Below are 19460 nucleotides of genomic sequence, written 5' to 3' on the forward strand. Positions count from 1 at the left end.
CTCGCTGAAGTGTTTTAGGGAGCGTTTAACAGTGATGAGGGGTGGTCGTTTGACCGCAAACCCATTAAGCACACAGGCAATGAGGCAGTGATCGCTGAGATCCTGGTTGAAGACAGCAAAGGTGTATTTAGAGGTTACAGATTTAGGGTTGTACCTGGTAAATTCCTTGATAATTTGTGTTAGATTGAGGGCATGTAGCTTAGATTGTAGGATGGCCGGGGTGTTAAGCATGTCCCAGTTTAGGTCACCTAACAGTACGAACTCTGAAGATAGATGGGGGCAATCAATTCACATATTGTGTCCAGGGCACAGCTGGGGGCTGAAGGGGGTCTATAAACAAGCTGCAACTGTGAGAGACTTGTTTCTGGAAAGGTGGATTTTTAAAAGTAGAACTATAATTTTGGGGGCACAGACCTGGATAGTATGACTACACGCTATCTCTGCAGTAGATTGCAACTGCATCCCCTTTGGCAGTTCTATCTTGTCGGAAAATGTTATAAAAACTAGTTCTAATAATGTCACACGTGATTTTCAAGTTGGAGCTTTAGAAAGATGCCTGAGTTTGAATTCGGAGTGACCGTTAAACGATTTTTACCAGTGAAGTACGTTTATTTTCCGAGTTCCCAGTTGTCCTAAACGCGGCATACCTCTCCCAAGACTCACGGAGGCGCTAATAATTTTTTTATGTCACTCACGCATGGAAGTGACGCACACATTTGTATGTGAACAACGGCTGATGGGGACATTTTGAAATAAGTAGCTAGCTGGTATCCGTTAGTGGACCAAGGTTCACTTTACAAGCCACATTTACTTTGTTAGTTGTATGTCTCGCTTGCGTGATACGTTCAAATTAATGAAGATGTCACAGAAGTCGGACACTGAAGAAACAAGCGTATAACGTAATACACAAGTAAGTTGCTAGTTTAGCTAGCAAATTAGCTACGCCGTCAGTGCGAACTGGCTGGCTAGCTGCTGGGCTGGGTTAAAATGGAATCGTCGTTAGCATATGTCGCTTCCATTTTAGGTAGCTAACTAGCTGCCTATCGAGTTAGTGCTAGCGCTATCACAAATGCATGCATGGGTGGTGGACTATGTTTAGAAATCCCTCTAGCAACGTTTTATGGGAAACTTGCTTAGTAAACTAGGTAACGTCGTTAGTCATAGCTCGATAGCCAACGAAGCCCTCACCATAGATTGCCTAAATAATTTCCCTGTTAGCTAGCTACCTAGCCAGACGGGTAAGCTACCATCAAGCTAGATAGCTAACACTAGTAAAGGATGAAGGAAGCCAGCTTCCGCGATACTGGTTTATGTTTAGTGTAGTTGACGTTAGCTTCATATGTTTTGCTTGCTAGCCAGCCAGTTGATAGTTGCGTTTAATTGTTTGTTAGTTATGTTGTCGAGCTAGCAATCCAGGTAGCTACGTAGGTCAACATTTCGTTATTTTGTGTTAAAACGGTCAGTGATGTTATTCATACTTGATAGATGAGGCTCTGTCTGAGCTTGCTCTTTTCCTGGGCTACTGGAAGGTGTGGCGCAAAGAACCCCGGACTTGAGTTTCGTTGTTGCCCACACAGTGGTGTTATGACACCATTTATATATAGCCACATAACTACTGTTATAATGCTGCGTTCATAACAACTGGGGTACTCTGAATTATCCCACGTCAGTACATTGAAATTAACTGGGAATTCGGACAAAAACCAGCCCCAGCTGGGAATTTTTTGAACGGTCATCCAACTCGGAAGTCGTAAACTCTGGCATCTTTCTAGAGCTCCGACCTGAATATCTCTGACGTCATGATAAGACTGTTTCCCCCCAAGTTCCCAGTTTTCTTGAAAGCACCATAGCACAACTTTGGGTAATATATTAAACGACAGTCTACCAGCTGGGCCACATCTATCTTAAGTTTAGGTGTATTTTGGTTGAATGCTGTGAATATGAGCAATGAAGAGTTCATTATACAGTTTGAAAGAAGAGGCTCACTATTTGTAGGTGTCTTCTCCCTACAGGTATGTGACCAACATTCCACACAATGGTAACATGTTTGGAACCAGCTGATATTTGTAAGCTGACCACATGTGGGGGTTCAAAGCTAAACCAGTAGAATAGATTTTGCCATCATCTAGGTGATAACGCTACCAAAAACCCATGTTACCCTTTTGATTCATTATTGGTTTTTGAGCGGCAGATAACCTGGCGGTTAAGAGCTTTGGTCCAGTAAGTCGCTCTGCACAAGAATGTATGCCAAATTACTAAAATGTAAACACACGCTACAAGACAATGTGTGTTGTTGGAGGTACTTGAGGTCCAGAGTTGGGAAACACTGAGTTACACCTTTCATAAATCGGTCTGTTGTGCTGCGTCATTTTAAAGATCCTGCAAGAGGATGATTAATTTATGTGTTTAGTCTTAAAGATATATCAATATTACAGTGGGTGCAAGAGTAGGTCTTTTTGAACCAAAGTTAAATCTCTGTGATATCGTATATTGTTGTTCCAGGTGAGTTCCTGTCCTGGCCCACCTGTTTAAAACAGTCAGACCACGGGGCCCTACGCTCAACTAGCAGGAAGATGGCAGACACTGAGAAGACAGAGGAGTTTGTCAATGCTGAGATCTTCCCAGAGCGTCCTGTGCAGGGGGGGTCAGCTGCTGCTGTCAGGGGGGAGCAGGAGGAGCCCCTTAAAACAGAGACCACCAGCTCTCCTCCAGGAGAAAAGGAGGGGGACAGCCCCCTGCAGACTGAGGGTGAGCCTAGCCTTCTCTCCATGCCCTGCCTCATGATGGAGCTGAGAAGGAACTCCCCTGAGTCTCCGCACGCCTCCACCGGCAGCGACAAGCCCACCTCGGGCCGTGCCTACGAGAGTGACTCCTCCAACCCCTGCATGCTCTCGCCCTCCTCCAGCGGCCACCTGGCCGACTCGGACACACTCTCCTCTGGTGAGGAGGGATCCGCCTCACGTGCGACAGTGGAGGGGGGCTCCACAGAGCCCGGGGCCGACACCAGACTTGCAGCAGGGGGTCAAACATCTGCATCAAGTGGGCGAAAGTCCCGTCGTTCACGTTCTGAAAGCGAGATGTCAACCAACACAATGGCAGCCAAGAAAAACCGCTGCCAGCCCGCTGTGGTGGGAGGAGCAGGCGTCGAGAAGCAGACCAACGGCCGGCTGGCTAAAGTCAAAGGTCACCGGAGCCAAAAGCACAAGGAGCGTATTCGGCTGCTTAGGCAGAAGCGTGAGGCGGCGGCAAGGAAGAAATACAACCTGCTGCAGGACAGTAGTACGAGCGACAGCGACCTCACCTGTGACTCCAGCACCAGCTCCTCTGAAGACGACGACGAGACATCAGGCGGCAAGACAATCACCACAGACATCCCAGGTAACAATCACCACAGACATCCCAGGTAACAATCACCACAGACATCCCAGGTAACAATCACCACAGACATCCCAGGTAACAATCACCACAGACATCCCAGGTAACAATCACCACAGACATCCCAGGTAACAATCACCACAGACATCCCAGGTAACAATCACCACAGACATCCCAGGTAACAATCACCACAGACATCCCAGGTAACAATCACCACAGACATCCCAGGTAACAATCACCACAGACATCCCAGGTAACAATCACCACAGACATCCCAGGTAACAATCACCACAGACATCCCAGGTAACAATCACCACAGACATCCCAGGTAACAATCACCACGGGGTAATATTCACCACACACAGTGCATTCAGAATGTATTCAGACCCCTTCCCTTTTTCCACATTTTGTTATGTTACAGCCTTGTTCTAAAATGGATGAAAAACATGTATATATCCTCATCTATCTACACACAGTACCCCATAATGACAAAGCAAAAGCAGGTTTTTTGAAGTGTTTGCAAATCTATTAAAAAAAAAATCAACGACGTTATGTACATAAGTATTCAGACCATTTGCTGTGAGACCCGAGATTGCGCTCAGGTGCATCCTGTTTCCATTGATCATCCTTAAGATGTTTCTGCAACTTGATTGGAGTCCACCTGTGGTCAATTCAATTGATTGGATATGATTTGAAAAGGCACACACCTGTCTATATAAGGTCCCACAGTTGACAGTGCATGTCAGAGCAAAAACCAAGCCTAAAGGTCAAAGGAATTGTTTGTTAAGCTCGAAGACAGGATTGTGTCGAGGCACAGATTTGGGGAAGTGTACCAAAAAATGTCTGCAGCATTGAAGGTCTTCAACAACATAGTGGCCTCCGTCATTCTTAAATGTAAGAAGTTTGAAACCACTAAAACCTCAAAGATCAGGCCAAGCTGAACAATCGGGGGAGAAGGGCTTTGGTCAGGGAGGTGACGAAGAACCCGATGGTCACTGACAGAGCTCGAGTCCCTCTGTGGGTGTGGGTGAACCTTCCAGAAGGACAACCACCTCTGCAGCACTCCACCAATTAGGCCTTTATGGTAGAGTGGCCAGACGGAAGCCATGAACAACAAGATTATCTGGTCTGATGAAACCAATATTGAACTCTTTGGTCTGAATGCCAAGCGTCACGTCTGGAGGAAACCTAGCACCATCCCTATGGTGAAGCGTGGTGGCAGCATCATGCTGTGGGAATGTTTTTTTTTTTTCAGCGGCAGAGACTTGGAGACTAGTCAGGATCGAGGGAAAGATGAACGGCGCAAAGTACAGAGAGATCCTTGAAGAAAACCTGTTCCAGAGTGCTCAGGACCCCAGACTGGGGCAAAGGTTTACTACCTTCCAACAGGACAACAACCCTACACACACAGCCAAGACAACACAGGAGTGGCTTCGGGACAAGTCTCTGAATGTCCTTGAGTGGCCCAACCAGGGCCCTGGCTTGAACCAGATCGAACATCTCTAGAGAGACCTGAAAATAGCTGTGCAACAACTCTCCCCATCCAACTTCAGAGCTTGAGAGGATCTGCAGAGAAGAATTGGAGAAATTCCCCAAATACAGGGGTGCCAAGCTTGGTAGCATCATACCCAAGGACACTCAATGCTATAATCGCTGCCAAAGGTGCTTCAACAAAGCACTGAGTAAAGGGTCTGAATACTTATGTGAGATTTCACTTTTTATTCTTAATGCATTTTCAATCATGAAAGAAATGTACTCTTTGCTTTGTCATTATAGGATATTGTGTGTAGATTGAGGGGGGGGGGGCAATTTTTATCAATTTTCTAATAAGGCTTTAACATAAGAAAATGTCGAAAAAGTAAAGGGGTCCGACTACTTTCCGGAGACACTGTATCCCATGTTTAATGCATTTGGGTCTTTCTATAAATAATGGGGCCAATGTGTGACGTTGGGATAAACATTTCAAGATGGGTTGAAATAAAAATAAGTTTTGGCAGTTCCACGTGTACTTGGATGAATATGCCAATTGCCCCATAACGCTACATATATACTACAACAGGACTATACATTCTTAAAGCAGGGTTTATACAGACATTGGCAAGTCATATTCAAGGTCTTTCAGATGTTTTCAAGCCCTTTTTGTACTTTTCAAGGATCTCAGTGTTATACAATTGTTTAATTTATATAATTGAACATATAGGGCATAATATAGAACTGTCAAACTAGGCCATTACCACTAAGAATTTGGCATTGATATTAAAATGACATTCTAAAATGTGAAAATACTGTGGACTTGTCTGACTATTATTAAAAAAATAAAAATAGTAAATAAAATAAATTAACCTTGATTTAACTAGGCAAATGAAGTGGATGAATGTATGGTTTTTCTCTGTCCTATGTGGCCCGACGCAGGCACACCATTTTATTTTTATTTTTTTAACCTTTTATTTAACTATGCAAGTCAGTTAAGAACAAATTCTTATTTTCAATGACGGCCTAGGAACAGTGGGTTAACTGCCTGTTCAGTTGCAGATCGACAGATTTGTACCTTGTCAGCTCGGATTTGAACTTGCAACCTTCCGGTTACGAGTCCAACGCTCTAACCACTAGGCTACCCAGCCAGGCTGATTTTTGTCATGAGTGGCTAAAACCCCAGTTCCTTTTATAATGGAAGGATTTGTATGGAATGCCAAGTTGATGCCAGCACTCGATCTTGTCTTCATAATCACTTTACGTGGTTTTACCGCAACAGAGTAGCGCAACACCCATCAATTGAAGTGGTTGGAAAGAAACGGAAGTGGCCACATCTCTCACAAAATGGATCCAAAAGGAAATCACACATTATCAGGGAGCAGGAGAACTTATAAACTGGCTACAATCATTTACAAGGACTTTTCAAGCACCAAATTCTAGGAGATTTTTCAAGGTAGGCATATTCTAGTACTTGAATATCTGTTCTTCAAGTTTAGGTAGGCTGCTTCAAGTGCATTGTATTGCTTAAAATTGCAGGTGTATCATGGAAACTAACATGTATTTGTCATGTTATTTCATTACCAGATCATATTGTGAAGATGCCTATTAGGCCTTATTTGTCATTATATCCAGAATAATGAACAGAGTTGGGGGTTGCACAATTGTCTATCCTACGCAATTGCAAACAGTAGACTCGTCCAATCCAAGGCACAAAAACATACTCATTACTCTGACGCTTTCTGTTAAATCTAATGAGACCCATCTCTAACTCTAGCAGACAGATTATCAATTCTCCATGGATATTAGATCCAATGTAGATCCAGGCACAACGGTCTTCACCAGCATAAGGAATGAGAGACCCTAAATATTTTGGGCATTTCTTTTGCGGACACCTTTTTCCAGCACCTGCGCTGTTTCATCACATGTGCTTTCACAACAGCTGTTCGTCATTCAGAAAATTCCTTCCTGAATCAGATGTGTGAAAATATCACAGTATAATTAAACAGCTGGACACCAAATACGCATCCAACATGTATTATGCATAATTATTGAAGAACCACGTTAAATGACTCGAGCTTTAGATTTTCAGTATCAAGGTACGGTGACTTTCTTTCTGTTAGAAGCATTAGATTCTGCAATCACATACATTTTTGGGAGATTTGTGTGCCCATAAACTTTTCCCCCCATTACATAACATTTTTAAGTAGTTACATTGCAGTTCTGGAATCTCGAAATAGAACAACTACAGGGTTCAATGTCTAATTGAACTAATTCATGAAAGATGTATGATATCAGGACATCTTACACTGCCACAAATGCAAGGACAGAAAAGTAATGTTTTGTCACATTTTTGGACATCCGTCAAGATGCCAATCATGAGAAAGGGATAAACAGGTTTTAAATCAACTTGTGAATTTTATGTTAAATGGCTACTGTATTTTCCCCCCTTAATGTAATGACATGAAAAAAATGGCTTATCAATTACTTAACAGCTGTAACAAGTTTTCCAGCATAGGAAAGCCTGGTACCCTAGTCTATAGAAAGACCCATGTACCTCAGGGATTCCATGTAACCCACATTTAGTGCACTGTAAGGTAATAATCACAATTTACTACAGACATCACAGATCATTTTGACCATTTCTCATAAACAGTTGCAACAGACATCTCACATGAATCATTTCACATACGTTTACCAGAGATGTCGAGTAACAATAGCATCCCCGGCCAATGCAAACACACTGACGCTTCTGTTTATGAATGTTTGCTAATCTTCAATGGCTTCTAGCACAGGCATCACTGAATGTTAATTGTTTTAATAACTGTTCATTTGTCTCCATTCACCATGCATTTTGAAGGTTACAACCAATCACGTCTTCACGTAATCCACCCGTAGGAAGTGTTCTTTTTAAACTGTCATTGTTTGCATGTTGTGTGGAATGTAGATACCATTTACTGAGTGTTACAATTGGGTCATTGTTTTATTTCTACTTTTCCAGTCTGTACTGCCATAGCGAGCTGTTTTTTACAACAGTATATGACCTCACTGTGTGGTAGTAACCTTGTGATAAACATACAGGAGTATCTCAAAGCTGTGACATAAACATAGTAGTAAATCTGTGATTCACATCGAAGGCTCCATTGTAATGTGATTGACTTCTTCCTGTCCTTGGTCAAAATAGAGATTGAGGATTAATGGAATGAGATGTCTCCATCCCCAGAGCCTTCCATTAATTCACCATACCTTTGCCACGTAGCACCTTATCGTGCTGGTTCGGTTGAGAACTTCTGTTGAATTATTTGAATGTGGCCCTTTGAGATTCCCCTAGGCTCCAGTGCCTGTTTTCAGCGCAGTAGGTCTTGATGTAGTTGTTCGTCAAGGCTCTGGATTACTGTTAAACAGATGCTTCAAGTGTAATAGGCACCTGATTCACCTGCTGTGTTTGGGAATGCGGTGTCCATTTTAGGATGTCCTCATTTTAAAATGCATTAATTAGTTAACCACAGCATCTTGTCGAAGTTAGCAAAAAATCAATCATAGGCTAGGATATATTTGACAACACTTAAGATGAATTATCTTGTGGTTTTTGTGTTAATTGTACATTGTTTTATTGATGGCCCTTGTTTTTGACTTCCTGTGAATTGATTTCCTGATAATTGGAGGAAAAGATTTTTATTCACATTAAGGATGTGTTGCTCAACTTCAATGAGTACAATGGCTCAAATACACTAAGACTAGTACTGTAGATCAAATGAAGATCTATATTGCTTTAAACTCGTGACTTTATATTGAGTCATTTCCTCTTTCTAAGACTTGGTATTTCAATGATGTTGCTATCTGGTTTGATAAAGTGAGTTTTGACATTGCATCTTGGCATTGGGGTGACAACATAGATATTAGTTTGAGGTAGCGTTGTTGTTCTAATTTAGACTGGGTTAAATCACTGCCATAACATGGAGTTGGTGGTGCATTGCTCTGCTTGCACTCAAGCAGGGATATTGTAGTTGAAGATAATTTGTAGCGAACATGGCAATAGTCAGCTGTAACTGACATTTTCCCCCTTCACGCTTTCCTTGATTACCACAACTACATAACTCTTCTAGATCTGCGTAGGTAGACATCTTTTATGTGAATTGCATTTTGAAATTGTTGCTAGTTCAAATAAGTAATGTCTAGCTGTACATTTGATGTCCAAGGAGAAATGTCAAAACCGTTGTGCTTGGTTCTGTGTCTGTATGGGTTATTTCTTACGCTGTATTCGTGTACAAAGTTAGACAACCACAAAGTTAATCTTATCACAAACTATGCACGGTAAATCTTCAGTACACTTGCTACAATGAGTTACAGCAACTAAATCTCTTAACACCAATTTCTGTCTATAGTGGATCTATAGGACTCCATTTTATCAACCATTACTGCATTCCGTACACAGACCTGACTGCTACAACTGCATGAACGTAGTCCATCAGCATGAAAAAGTCGATCTGCACGTCAACGAAACTTGTCATTTTTCTATTTTTTTTAATAACTATAAATAAAACAAACAGTCCACCAGCGAACATGAAGTGCTACTGTGTTTCTTATGGCTTGGCCTCAATGTCTTTAAAGCTGCGGAGGGATCCGGAGTGAGCGCTCAGATGCAGGGCCTGCTGGACGGCGGTGGCTCGTGGGACAGGAACAGCATTGGCAGCGTGCTGGAGGAGGCCATGACTCGCTTCGCTGTGATGCAGCGGCAGACAGAAGAGCGCTTCCGCGTCTGGATGGAGAAGCTGACGCGCCTCGACTCGGACGACAGCGTCGACTCGTCCATCCACTCGAGCGACGCCCCCGGGCGGCACCATCGGCACCGCCACAGGGCGCCGCGTCCGTCCAGCTCCTTCCTGCCCTCATCGGAGTCGCAGGAGACAATGGCGGCGTACATGTTGGCCCGGGAGAACGCCAATGTCACCATGAGCAGCATGGCCCCCGACCCCCTCAACAACAACATCCTGCCTGATGTAGTGCCTGTGGCTACCCAAAATGGAAATCTGGAAGTTCCAGACCCCGGCCTCTTGAACGTTTAGATTCCCTTGTTGGACTTGTGGAGTGGTTTAGTGCTGTATTTTCCAAATGGATAAAGTTTCACACATACGGTGATGATGGCAAATGTGCTTATCTGATTTCCACTTTTTTTTGAGGGGGGGGGGGGGGGGGGTTAATCACCAACTCTCCAATTTTACTGGAAGTCCCTAATATGTGTGTTATTACATAATTAACATGGTAAGCATGGCCTTGACTGTGACACTCAAGTCCTCCGTGAGCTTTGTGGCTCATGGCAGCTGTGGGTGCTGAATCACTGTGAGATTTAAGTCTTTTGAATGCGTTTTTTTAATATCCAATTGGTTCCTGGAGCCAATTTACTCTAACTGCAACTTGTAGAAAAAATTGCATCATTGACACGGACAATGCATATTTTATCGACCGACTGTCAAGTCAGGGCTCTCATTGTATTGCTTTCAGTATGCCTATTCCAAGAGTATACATGTTTACCAGCTAACATACTGTGTCAGTTCATACAATAACGTGTGTTACAGAACCCCAGACAGTCACTTGTGCAGGGGGCTGCTTCATGGCATGTGCCTTGTCATACAGAATGCTAGGAATAAGAACGTTGTCATAGTGCCATTTTACTTAAAGCCACATCCACTGGGCACTGGGTTAGTCATTGATTTAAATACTTGTCAATGTTTTCACGGCCTTTTATTTTAGTGGCATAGCTTTACTAACAGTAAACATTCTAGAGAGCATTACATTCTTAACACAATATATTCTGCCCCATACGATTCCTTGAAATTGGATGTCCAAATCAGAACATTGTTGAACTTTTTTATATGTAGGTAGAGAAGTATACTTTTTTAATTTGACCTGAACTTCTGTTGTGGTAGCACTGAGTGTGAAAGGTTAGGCCTAATACTATGATGGCAGTGGAGAGAGATTTTTTTTTTTCGTGTGATATCATGGGTGTGGGATCTTTTGTGCTGAATAGGAGTTAACACATCAAGAGCTTCATGTCTGTCCATATCCTTAAAATAGTTTCTGCCAATCTGGCCTGTGCTTAAAGCAAATTCTGCCTTTTTTTTTGTATTTAATTTTTTTGAATAGTAGTTGTATTGATATGACTTATCAAACTGAAACCAGGTTTCACGCTCCAGAAAAGTATAGCGCATGTCAATGATTACTGGTTTCTACATAGGCCTACATAACATACAGGTGACAATGCAGCCTTTTTGAGTCTGAATAACCTTCTCCAGCTACTTATGAAAACAAGAATGACTTCAAACACTACCTGCCCATCCAGGACATAGCTAAAGGAACATAGCTGGAAGCATATTCAATAGGCTGTGGTCTTTTGGAGGATTGTAATTTGCACATGAAAATGTACTGCATATACAATATAGTTACACCGTTCTCAATTCCACACTGTTTAATCTGCATAAAATTTTACTGTTTGCATGTGAACTTCCCTTCATGAATATGTCAAAGAATAATTTTTGATTAGCCTGTGTGTGCAAGGTAAACCTTTGCTCGTATGCTCATGAATTGTAGTGAGTGACAACTTCCTTTTGGTTTTATGTTAACAGGACTTGGTCCAGCTCTCGTCTCCTGCCTTCAAATTCATGATGCACAGTTCATCTGACATATTTAGTTTGCCGCCTTGTCCTGTTTGGATCCCAGTACTGTAAATGGTCTTCCATTTGTTTACCACAGTATTGTATCATGTCAGCAGCTCGCTGAAAAGAGCCTGATTTTTACAAGTGCATCAAATACCTTCATGGTCATTTTCCATTGGGGACCGGTATTAAAATCATATTGTATTTGTCACATGCGCTGAGTACAACAGGTGTAGTAGCCCTTATAGTGAAATGTTTACTTGCAAGCTCTTTTCCAATGATGCAGAGTTAAATAAAGCTATACAACACACAAGATTGTTTACCAAAGAGAGAATCTTGGTTTACAGTGAGCTCCAAAAGTATTGGCACAGTGACACTTTTTCTTTTGGGGTGGGTGCTCTGTATTTGGATTTACAATGATACAATGACTGAGGTTAAACTGCAGACTGTCAGCTATAATTTGTGTATTTTCATCCGTATTGGCTGAACTGTCTAGAAATTACAGCACTTTTTTGTCATTAATGTAGTCATGTTTAGAAACGTCTTATTTCCAATAAAAGTGACTCCAAAATAACACAATACATTTTTTACCATTTCTATTGGGCACAAAGTCATTTGAAACCCAAACAATCAGCAAATGCATCCAAGTTTGTATTGTCACAAGCTTCATGTAATTGTGTGCTAGGAATATGTGACCAAATACTAAACCTTTGACTACTTTAATACAATTGAATTGTCCCAATACATTTAGTCCCCCAACTTTAGTGGACCATGTACAAAAAGGTAATGTGATTTTGTAAACGGTTCACCCGATTTAAGATATATGCCCTCAAATTAAAGCTCACAGTCTGTACTTTAACCTGCATAGGCATCATTTCAAATCCAAAGTGCTGGAGTACAGAAGCAAAAACATGTCACTGTCCTAATACTTTTGGAGCTTCTTTTATCTTCACTAGTTATGAGGAACAGGAGTTGTTCCTAATCCTGACCAGCCTGGAAAAGGTTAGCAGTGTGGTTAAAGTTGGGGGTTAGGTTTAAAATCAGATTTTTAAGATCAATTTTAGAAATGGGTGTTTGGTCATGACTTTGGCTGTATTAGACTTGAGTGCCTGGCATCCACTGTAACACTGGTGCCCATTTTGCTCTTGACTTGACTCCCATACTGCACTGTCTGCGCTCTCAAAGTATGCTGTCTAGATCAGAGTTTCCCCAACCTGGTCCTGGGGCTCCCTCTGGGTGCAGGTTTTTGCCCTAGCACTACACAGCAAGGTGCCCAGGACCGAGGTTAGGAAACCCTGGTCTAGATGACCCTCGGTCATGTGGCTTAGGCTATGTGTAACTGACTTGTCTTACAGGGTAGAACAGAGCAGACACTCAACCAACGCATGTCCCCCAATACTCTACCAGGGTTTTTCTACAACATAACTAAGTTAACCCTTTGTTACATTTTATCATATTTTTTTGGAGCAGCTTTTTTGTTTTTGATAACTGGTCAAACTGCTGCTAAATTGTTTACTTGCGTTATTGCATACACATGATAATTAAACGTTTTGAACTGTATAAAGAACATTTCAGTTTTTTTGTTGTTTGTAATGATTGCATCCGTTGGTAGTTTTTTTTTTTTTTTTTTTGTGAATGGCTGTTATTTGAAAAGCATTAAAAATGATACCCAAAATAAATTATGTAATCTGTTTATGAGTTAATTGCAGACTATATATTAGTAGGTCATGCATAGAACACACAGAATAGGCTATAGTTGTACATCAACTCTGTGCACAGATTATACACATTCTATGAATTATGAACATCTTCAGTCATCTTGACATTTTGAATAAGGCTCATAGCCTAGATGTTGTATTCAAACATTTACAGTTGAGCAAAACAAAGCAGTTATATAGGCATATTTGCTATATGCTAATGCTTTATGGGGCAATTAGTTAAATTATTACTATTCAACCTAACTTGTTAATTGTCTGGCAACAAATATATTTACAGCTGAAATGTTTTTTTTTTCATTCATCATAAATGGCAGGTGGCATTTAGCAGTCGGGAATATCAATTAAGATATTGGAAGTTGTCTCCGATCCACTCCGATACCAAGGCTGAAATCCTATCATGAGCTGCTATACTAGCAATGCAATTATTGTGCTAATGGAGGTAGCTACTTTCTACTGTGAGCACTGAAGTTCGCTAACCTGAGAGACGACGTGGTTTGAATAATGAAGTGTTTTCTGTTTCTACAGACGGGACTCCCGTAGTGTGCCACTATGATATTTCAGACACTGATTCTAACCAGGAGAACTTAAGTGTGACTGCGGAGCGAGTGCGCCGGACCACCGTGATAACACATGAAAGGCTAAAAACACACAGGGACCAGGCTATGGCAGCAAACTCTGGGGCAGTAAGAGTACAGCATCTGTGCTCTCTCTCAGCAGGTCAGTTACAAACCCGGTGTATCACACTGAAAATGTCTACTCTCTGGGAAGACTTACTGTATAATCCGATAACAGTTTGACAGGCGCAAGGAGATTGTTTAACAGGGATAATGTTAGTGCAACCAGTAGCCTAGGAACTAGGAACCAACATCTGAGATGAAAACATGGTGGAAGATCAGTTGAATAAAACATACGTTTTGTACTGTGCTCCACGGTTGAAAAGGGGGATCTTAGGAGTTCGAAGCAGAAATGATACAGGCTGTCTACAGTACAGGTGTTTTCCTTTCAGGTGCTGCAAATGTGTTTTTTCTGTTTGCCTTTTATTTTTTGAGTTGCCGTACACGTATTTCATAGAAATTCATTTGGTCAATTGACATAGATGTAAATTTACATAGATATCTGCTGCAATGAAGAGTAAACCAGATATTTGTGTCCATCAAACTTCCAGAAAAGGTGTGGATTGCATCATTTTTCAATTACTTTTGTTTTTGTTAATGTCTGTGTCCGTGAGGTGTACTGCTATTCTACATGTCCCTGTACTTTCTAAAACGTCTTGTGTTGCAGGTCACATGGAGGCAGAGCTTGCCCACAGAGAACCCCCCCAGCACAAGGGCCACATCAACATCCACTCCTCAGACAGTGAGGTAGAAATAGTAGGAGTGCAAGAAAACACCAGGTGAGTTCAGAAAGCATAACTTGGAACACACGTCGAGGGCAGATTTACCTGCGCTACAACCACTACAAAACTGTAATCCTTATAATGGTGTTGTTCTACAACATGTTACTTTAAGAGTTATGGTCATGCAGTCATGTTTTATTGCCGCAACAAAACGGTCAATATAGTTTTACTGTGTAACACCAACACGGTCAACAGCTCATAAAGGCAATGGCTGCTTGGGACTGTCATGGAACTGGTGCACTGCAATGAACTAACTGTTTTCGTAACTAAGTCATCAGTATAATGTTGTTACCCTAATGTTTCTCTAACATTGCTCTAATGTCCTTGTTGTGTTATTGTGCCCTTTCTCTTAACAGATGTGCCCATCCTCGGGGCGGGGTAATTCAGAGCCTGTCCTCTGCCTGGAAGCCCAACTCACTGGAGCAGCTCAACAACAGCACGAGGCAATCCTCCCAGCTCTGGACTACCGTGTCCCCCCAGCCCAACTGGGTGTCCCCTCCGGAGGTAGTGGACCTCACTTTAGACGAGGACACCAGACACAGATACCTACTCTGAGCAACTCGTGCACTGAAGACTTCCTTACTCCCCTCTCCTCCCCCTCCAGCCTCTCCCTACCACGGCATAGGCCCTTCCTGAGTGGTACAGCCACCACCTGTGACTCATGGGTTGCGTCTCAAATGACACCCTATTCCCTATAAAGCGCACTATTCTCTATACCTCATAGGGCTCTGGTCAAATGGAGTGAGCTATATAGGGAGTATAGTGTAATTAGAGACGCAGCCTCATGGACTTCCTCTGATGTTATTAACCTACTGTAGAACCTTATATCAAAGCCATTTTAACAAAGATGATTCCCTGATCATGGATTTAAAATACATAATCAAGAGGGCAAGACACTAGTGCAGATTGAACCATACAGAGGTGTTACAGTAAAACACATAGCAATATTCTCCCTGTCCTGGACCTCATTGATCCTGAGGACTGTTGTCCGTACGTAGGTAGGCACTGTGTTCTGTCTGTCCGCTAGCTGTAACATAAGACTTGAAGCTGCTGCATGAGGGTAGGGCAGTATCAGTAGCTCAAATCTGCTGCACTACAGACTGGTGTCCTATTCTCCAACTGACTGGATTGGGCTTACAGTCGATACTTAACGGCAGCTGGTACACTGTCTGCAGCATGATACGCCGGCATGTGACGGAGCTTTGGTGGCTTGACCTGACCTGCTCCGTACTCCAATAGAGATGTCACTTAGGTATATGTTAAGATTTTAACACTGGCTCTACCCTCACTGGTCAAACTACATTGATTATGTTGTTTACCCTTTTGTGCTTAAAGAAGGTGATTAGTAAAAAAATATATATAATATATATAATTTGTACTATTGATAATTTTCCTTTCAATGATTGGAGCATATGTGTTTAAGATAGTAACTGAATCAAGCTAGCTAGATCAACTATTTTTTTTTTGTCTTATTCAAGGAAACAAACCACAACACTGGTCTGTTCAGTTCTCTTCTTTCTCCCCTCTGGGTAGCAAGTGGTCAGACACACAGTACTCAGGCAGTTGCTGCAGTCCTCTGGCAGTGCAGGCTATGTACGGTACTATTACTGTAAGACAGGTCCACTGTCTGTTGAGCCAAGCTGTTGCTATGGAGAACAGTCTGATAGTGTCCCAGTTGTCATTCTGGTAGTCAGTGAATGTATGACCATGCAGGGCTGACTGGTTGCATTTATATGGATTGTGTGTATATCAGTGTGAATGAGATATCTCTCCTCCTAACCTCTCGGGACCCCCTTTTTACAACTGAGGAAATGTATCTTCCATTGAACATTGCAAAGCAAAGGTGGCCTGAATGCCTTGGAATGTGCACTATTTTCTTTCAGAATCATGTATATTCTTTTATCTTAAAGCATGGCAGATTTTTGCTGTCTCTACAAAAAATGATATTTTAATAATAGATGTGAATTTACAACATAGATATTAAGAAGCAAAGTGCAGGTGAGTTTGTGTCCATTTGGGGGCTTTATAGAGAGACATATTTAATGTATGAATGGTTTTATCCCTGATTCCTCAGGACTCCCTGTGGTTCTTGTGTTTATTGTACTCATGCAGTACTGCAGGCCTGGTTAGTTTTTACCAATGGTCCAATATGACACATCAGATCCATTTGAACTGCATGAACCTCCCTGGTCTCCCTCATGAGAGGGTTATATTGAAGCATTTAATTCACTCCTGCTGGTCACAGAAAGGGGAAAAGTCCTACTCGACACCAGGAACTGAACCAAAGTCTAATGGAACCTTTGTCAATGAAATACTTAACCTTAGAGACTTGTGATATTTAAGCTTTTGACAACTTATTTTCCTTAGCACCTATGAAATTATTTTGAGCTCTGAATTTATTCTTGATGAGTTGAGTTCAACTTGAATACATCACTCTCCTCCCAGAGCAAAACGCCGTAGAAATTAGATGAAGACGTCATAATTATATCAACATTTCAGTATCACCTTGACTCTTAACTGGCCAGTTTTCTCCACTGTATGCAGATAGCACTGAAAAATACGCTTTTATTCCAAACCTCTTGCATGCAGCACTTCTAAGCCCATTCTTGTCGTGTAGCTAGCTCTTCATTATGATTTCTGTTAAATGTCAGTAAAGTAAGACATTGCTCATGCCTTTAGGCTTAGTGGATTGCTTTCTGTATGAAACTAGGGCAGCGATGCTCAAGTAGGGTTGCACATACCATTTATTTTTTTGTCAAGTAAAACATTGTTTCAACCCGTTCTCAGTAATTTAACTATTTTATTCTGTTTATTTTTGTTTATTTTACTGTCAGTATTTTAAATTAACAAGAAATTAGTGTTAATATTTTATTTTGTCTGCAAGTCCCTGACTTCCTTGAAATGATATGTCTGTAGAACTAAAAGGAAACCATTTTAAAACGAAATAAATGGAGTATTATTTAAGTACTTTGATTTTTTTTACCCAATTGGTTTGCTCCCTTATCACGTTCTCTTAACCCAGTTTGACTAGATGATTTGTTTGTTGGGGGAAAATTGATTGTCTTATTAGTGACTACCGAATATCATCCTAAAATGCTTGTGTGCTGACCCATCTCTCTCTTTGACACTCATTTGTGCCGTACATGACCGGTGCCTGTGAGGACATTGGCATGGGCTTGTGAGCATGTCAGTACCAACTTTGTGCATATGGAAAAGGTGTTAATCTATCAATGCCAACACGTGTGTAGAAGGGTATGCATGATAATGTGTGTGTGTGTCTGTTACCACGAGAAGTTATGGGGGTTGAGGTTCCGCTGATCACTCATTGTTCCTTTCTGGCCTTCGGCCAGGCTGTCTAGACAAATCCCTCTCTCCATGAACAATACGACCCCTCACCCACAAAGGGACAGGGTCAAAGGTAAGGCAAAGAGGCACCGGCTGCTAGGAGGACATGTGGAGAGACCAGAGCTGTGCAATCTGCCTGTCGTAAACTCAACCCTGGAGCCCTTCTGCTCATCCTTAGGGCACCACCACAGCTGTATGCTAATTTCCACGGCTAGTCCTCTTGTCATTGGTGAGCAGAAGAAGAATTGCTAATATTTTACTAGCCTAAAAAATAAATTAAATTGTTCTGTGCTGGTATTTTATGCAGCTCTGAAGGGGGTGTTTGCATATTTGTGTAGCCTTTAGTTTGTGCAGTTGAAATCACATCTGTGATTGTAGAGTACACACCTGACCACCAGAGGGCCCTCTCCCAGCAGAAATCACAAAGGAATGTGCATGGAAGTAAGGACCAATAAGTAAGTCCTTGAAATGAATGGTAAAATACTAGGTTATTCCATGTTGTTTACTGTTGGTAAAATACTAGGTTATTCAATGTTGTTTACTGTCCACAAGTCTATAAAGTTCTATCACATCTTTTCTATGCCATTCAGGAACATGTAAGTTTTCACTTTGTTAGACTATTGAAAGGGACGTGTGTGTGTACCGCAATCAATGTAAAGCCATATAGTATATAACATAGGTATGGAAATAGTGTTGAGTTCACTTCTGGTAGCTGCTGCCTGCTGGAGGACTACTGAGATGTCACTTTGCATAACATCGTAGCCTACACACAGTATTCTACGAATATGTCATGGCTTGACTCACAAAAATTCTGTGTGCAGGTCTACCTTTTTATATATAGATGATAGCTATGTGATGGGGATTTTATTCCAATTAAAATTTGGAGATCAGTGTAGTGCTATTTGTTTGTCTGAATATTCATATTTTATACCAAGAATACACAATCAACCAAACCTCTCATTGGGGAACAATGCATAGGAAGGGTTATCCCTTTTTTTGCCGATTTGATCCATATGACCTGTGTGACTACTGGTGTCACACTAAATGAAGGGTCAGTTTGATAGCAGGGATGTGAAAATGTTGTTCAGTCAAAATGATATGAATTTTACATGTAAATGGGATCCAATGGCTGGAGCATGACCTCCATAAAGGCCTAGAGAGAATGTACAGCTGGGGGTGCAGTAGCAGAGCTTAGGGTCCTTTGTGTAAGACCAGAGGTGATTATATAGGGATCGTGGTAGGCTAGGCGGCCTAAGGGTTACCACTGAGTAGAGAGTGACATATGGGGCTGAGTTTAATGACCCCTCCACCTCCCTTCTCCATCTGTTCCCATGTCAGACTGAGGGGTATACTACAAAGCAGGATCATGCCTAAGTATTCTATAGGATGGAAATGGGCATGGTATGATTGCCTACCTGGTTAAATAAAGGTGAAATAAAATGTATTAAAAAAATACATATCTAAATGTAGCTCCTTTTTTTATGTACCATAAAATCTATTGTT

General features: G+C 41.7%; 1 protein-coding gene across 3 annotated transcripts; it reads left to right on the forward strand.

Moving 5' to 3' along the window:
• Nucleotides 1–621: 621 nt before the first annotated feature.
• Nucleotides 622–17579, forward strand: ark2n (arkadia (rnf111) N-terminal like PKA signaling regulator 2n). 3 transcript variants are annotated; one of them, XM_020458408.2, is made up of 5 exons: nt 740–910; nt 2503–3378; nt 13742–13933; nt 14498–14609; nt 14969–17579. In XM_020458408.2, exons 2-5 carry the CDS (start codon nt 2574–2576, stop codon nt 15165–15167), a joined length of 1308 nt encoding a protein of 435 aa, XP_020313997.1. In that variant the 5' UTR covers nt 740–910; nt 2503–2573; the 3' UTR covers nt 15168–17579. The 3 variants fall into 3 exon arrangements, with proteins under 3 accessions (XP_020313998.1, XP_020313999.1, XP_020313997.1); XM_020458410.2 differs by lacking the exon at nt 13742–13933 and having other exon boundaries at nt 665–910; XM_020458409.2 differs by lacking the exons at nt 13742–13933; nt 14498–14609; nt 14969–17579 and adding an exon at nt 9457–13065 and having other exon boundaries at nt 622–910.
• The last annotated feature ends 1881 nt before the right edge of the window (nt 17580–19460 follow it).

This window comes from Oncorhynchus kisutch, linkage group LG23, assembly GCF_002021735.2.
Source record: "Oncorhynchus kisutch isolate 150728-3 linkage group LG23, Okis_V2, whole genome shotgun sequence".
Taxonomy (NCBI): Eukaryota; Metazoa; Chordata; class Actinopteri; order Salmoniformes; family Salmonidae; genus Oncorhynchus; species Oncorhynchus kisutch.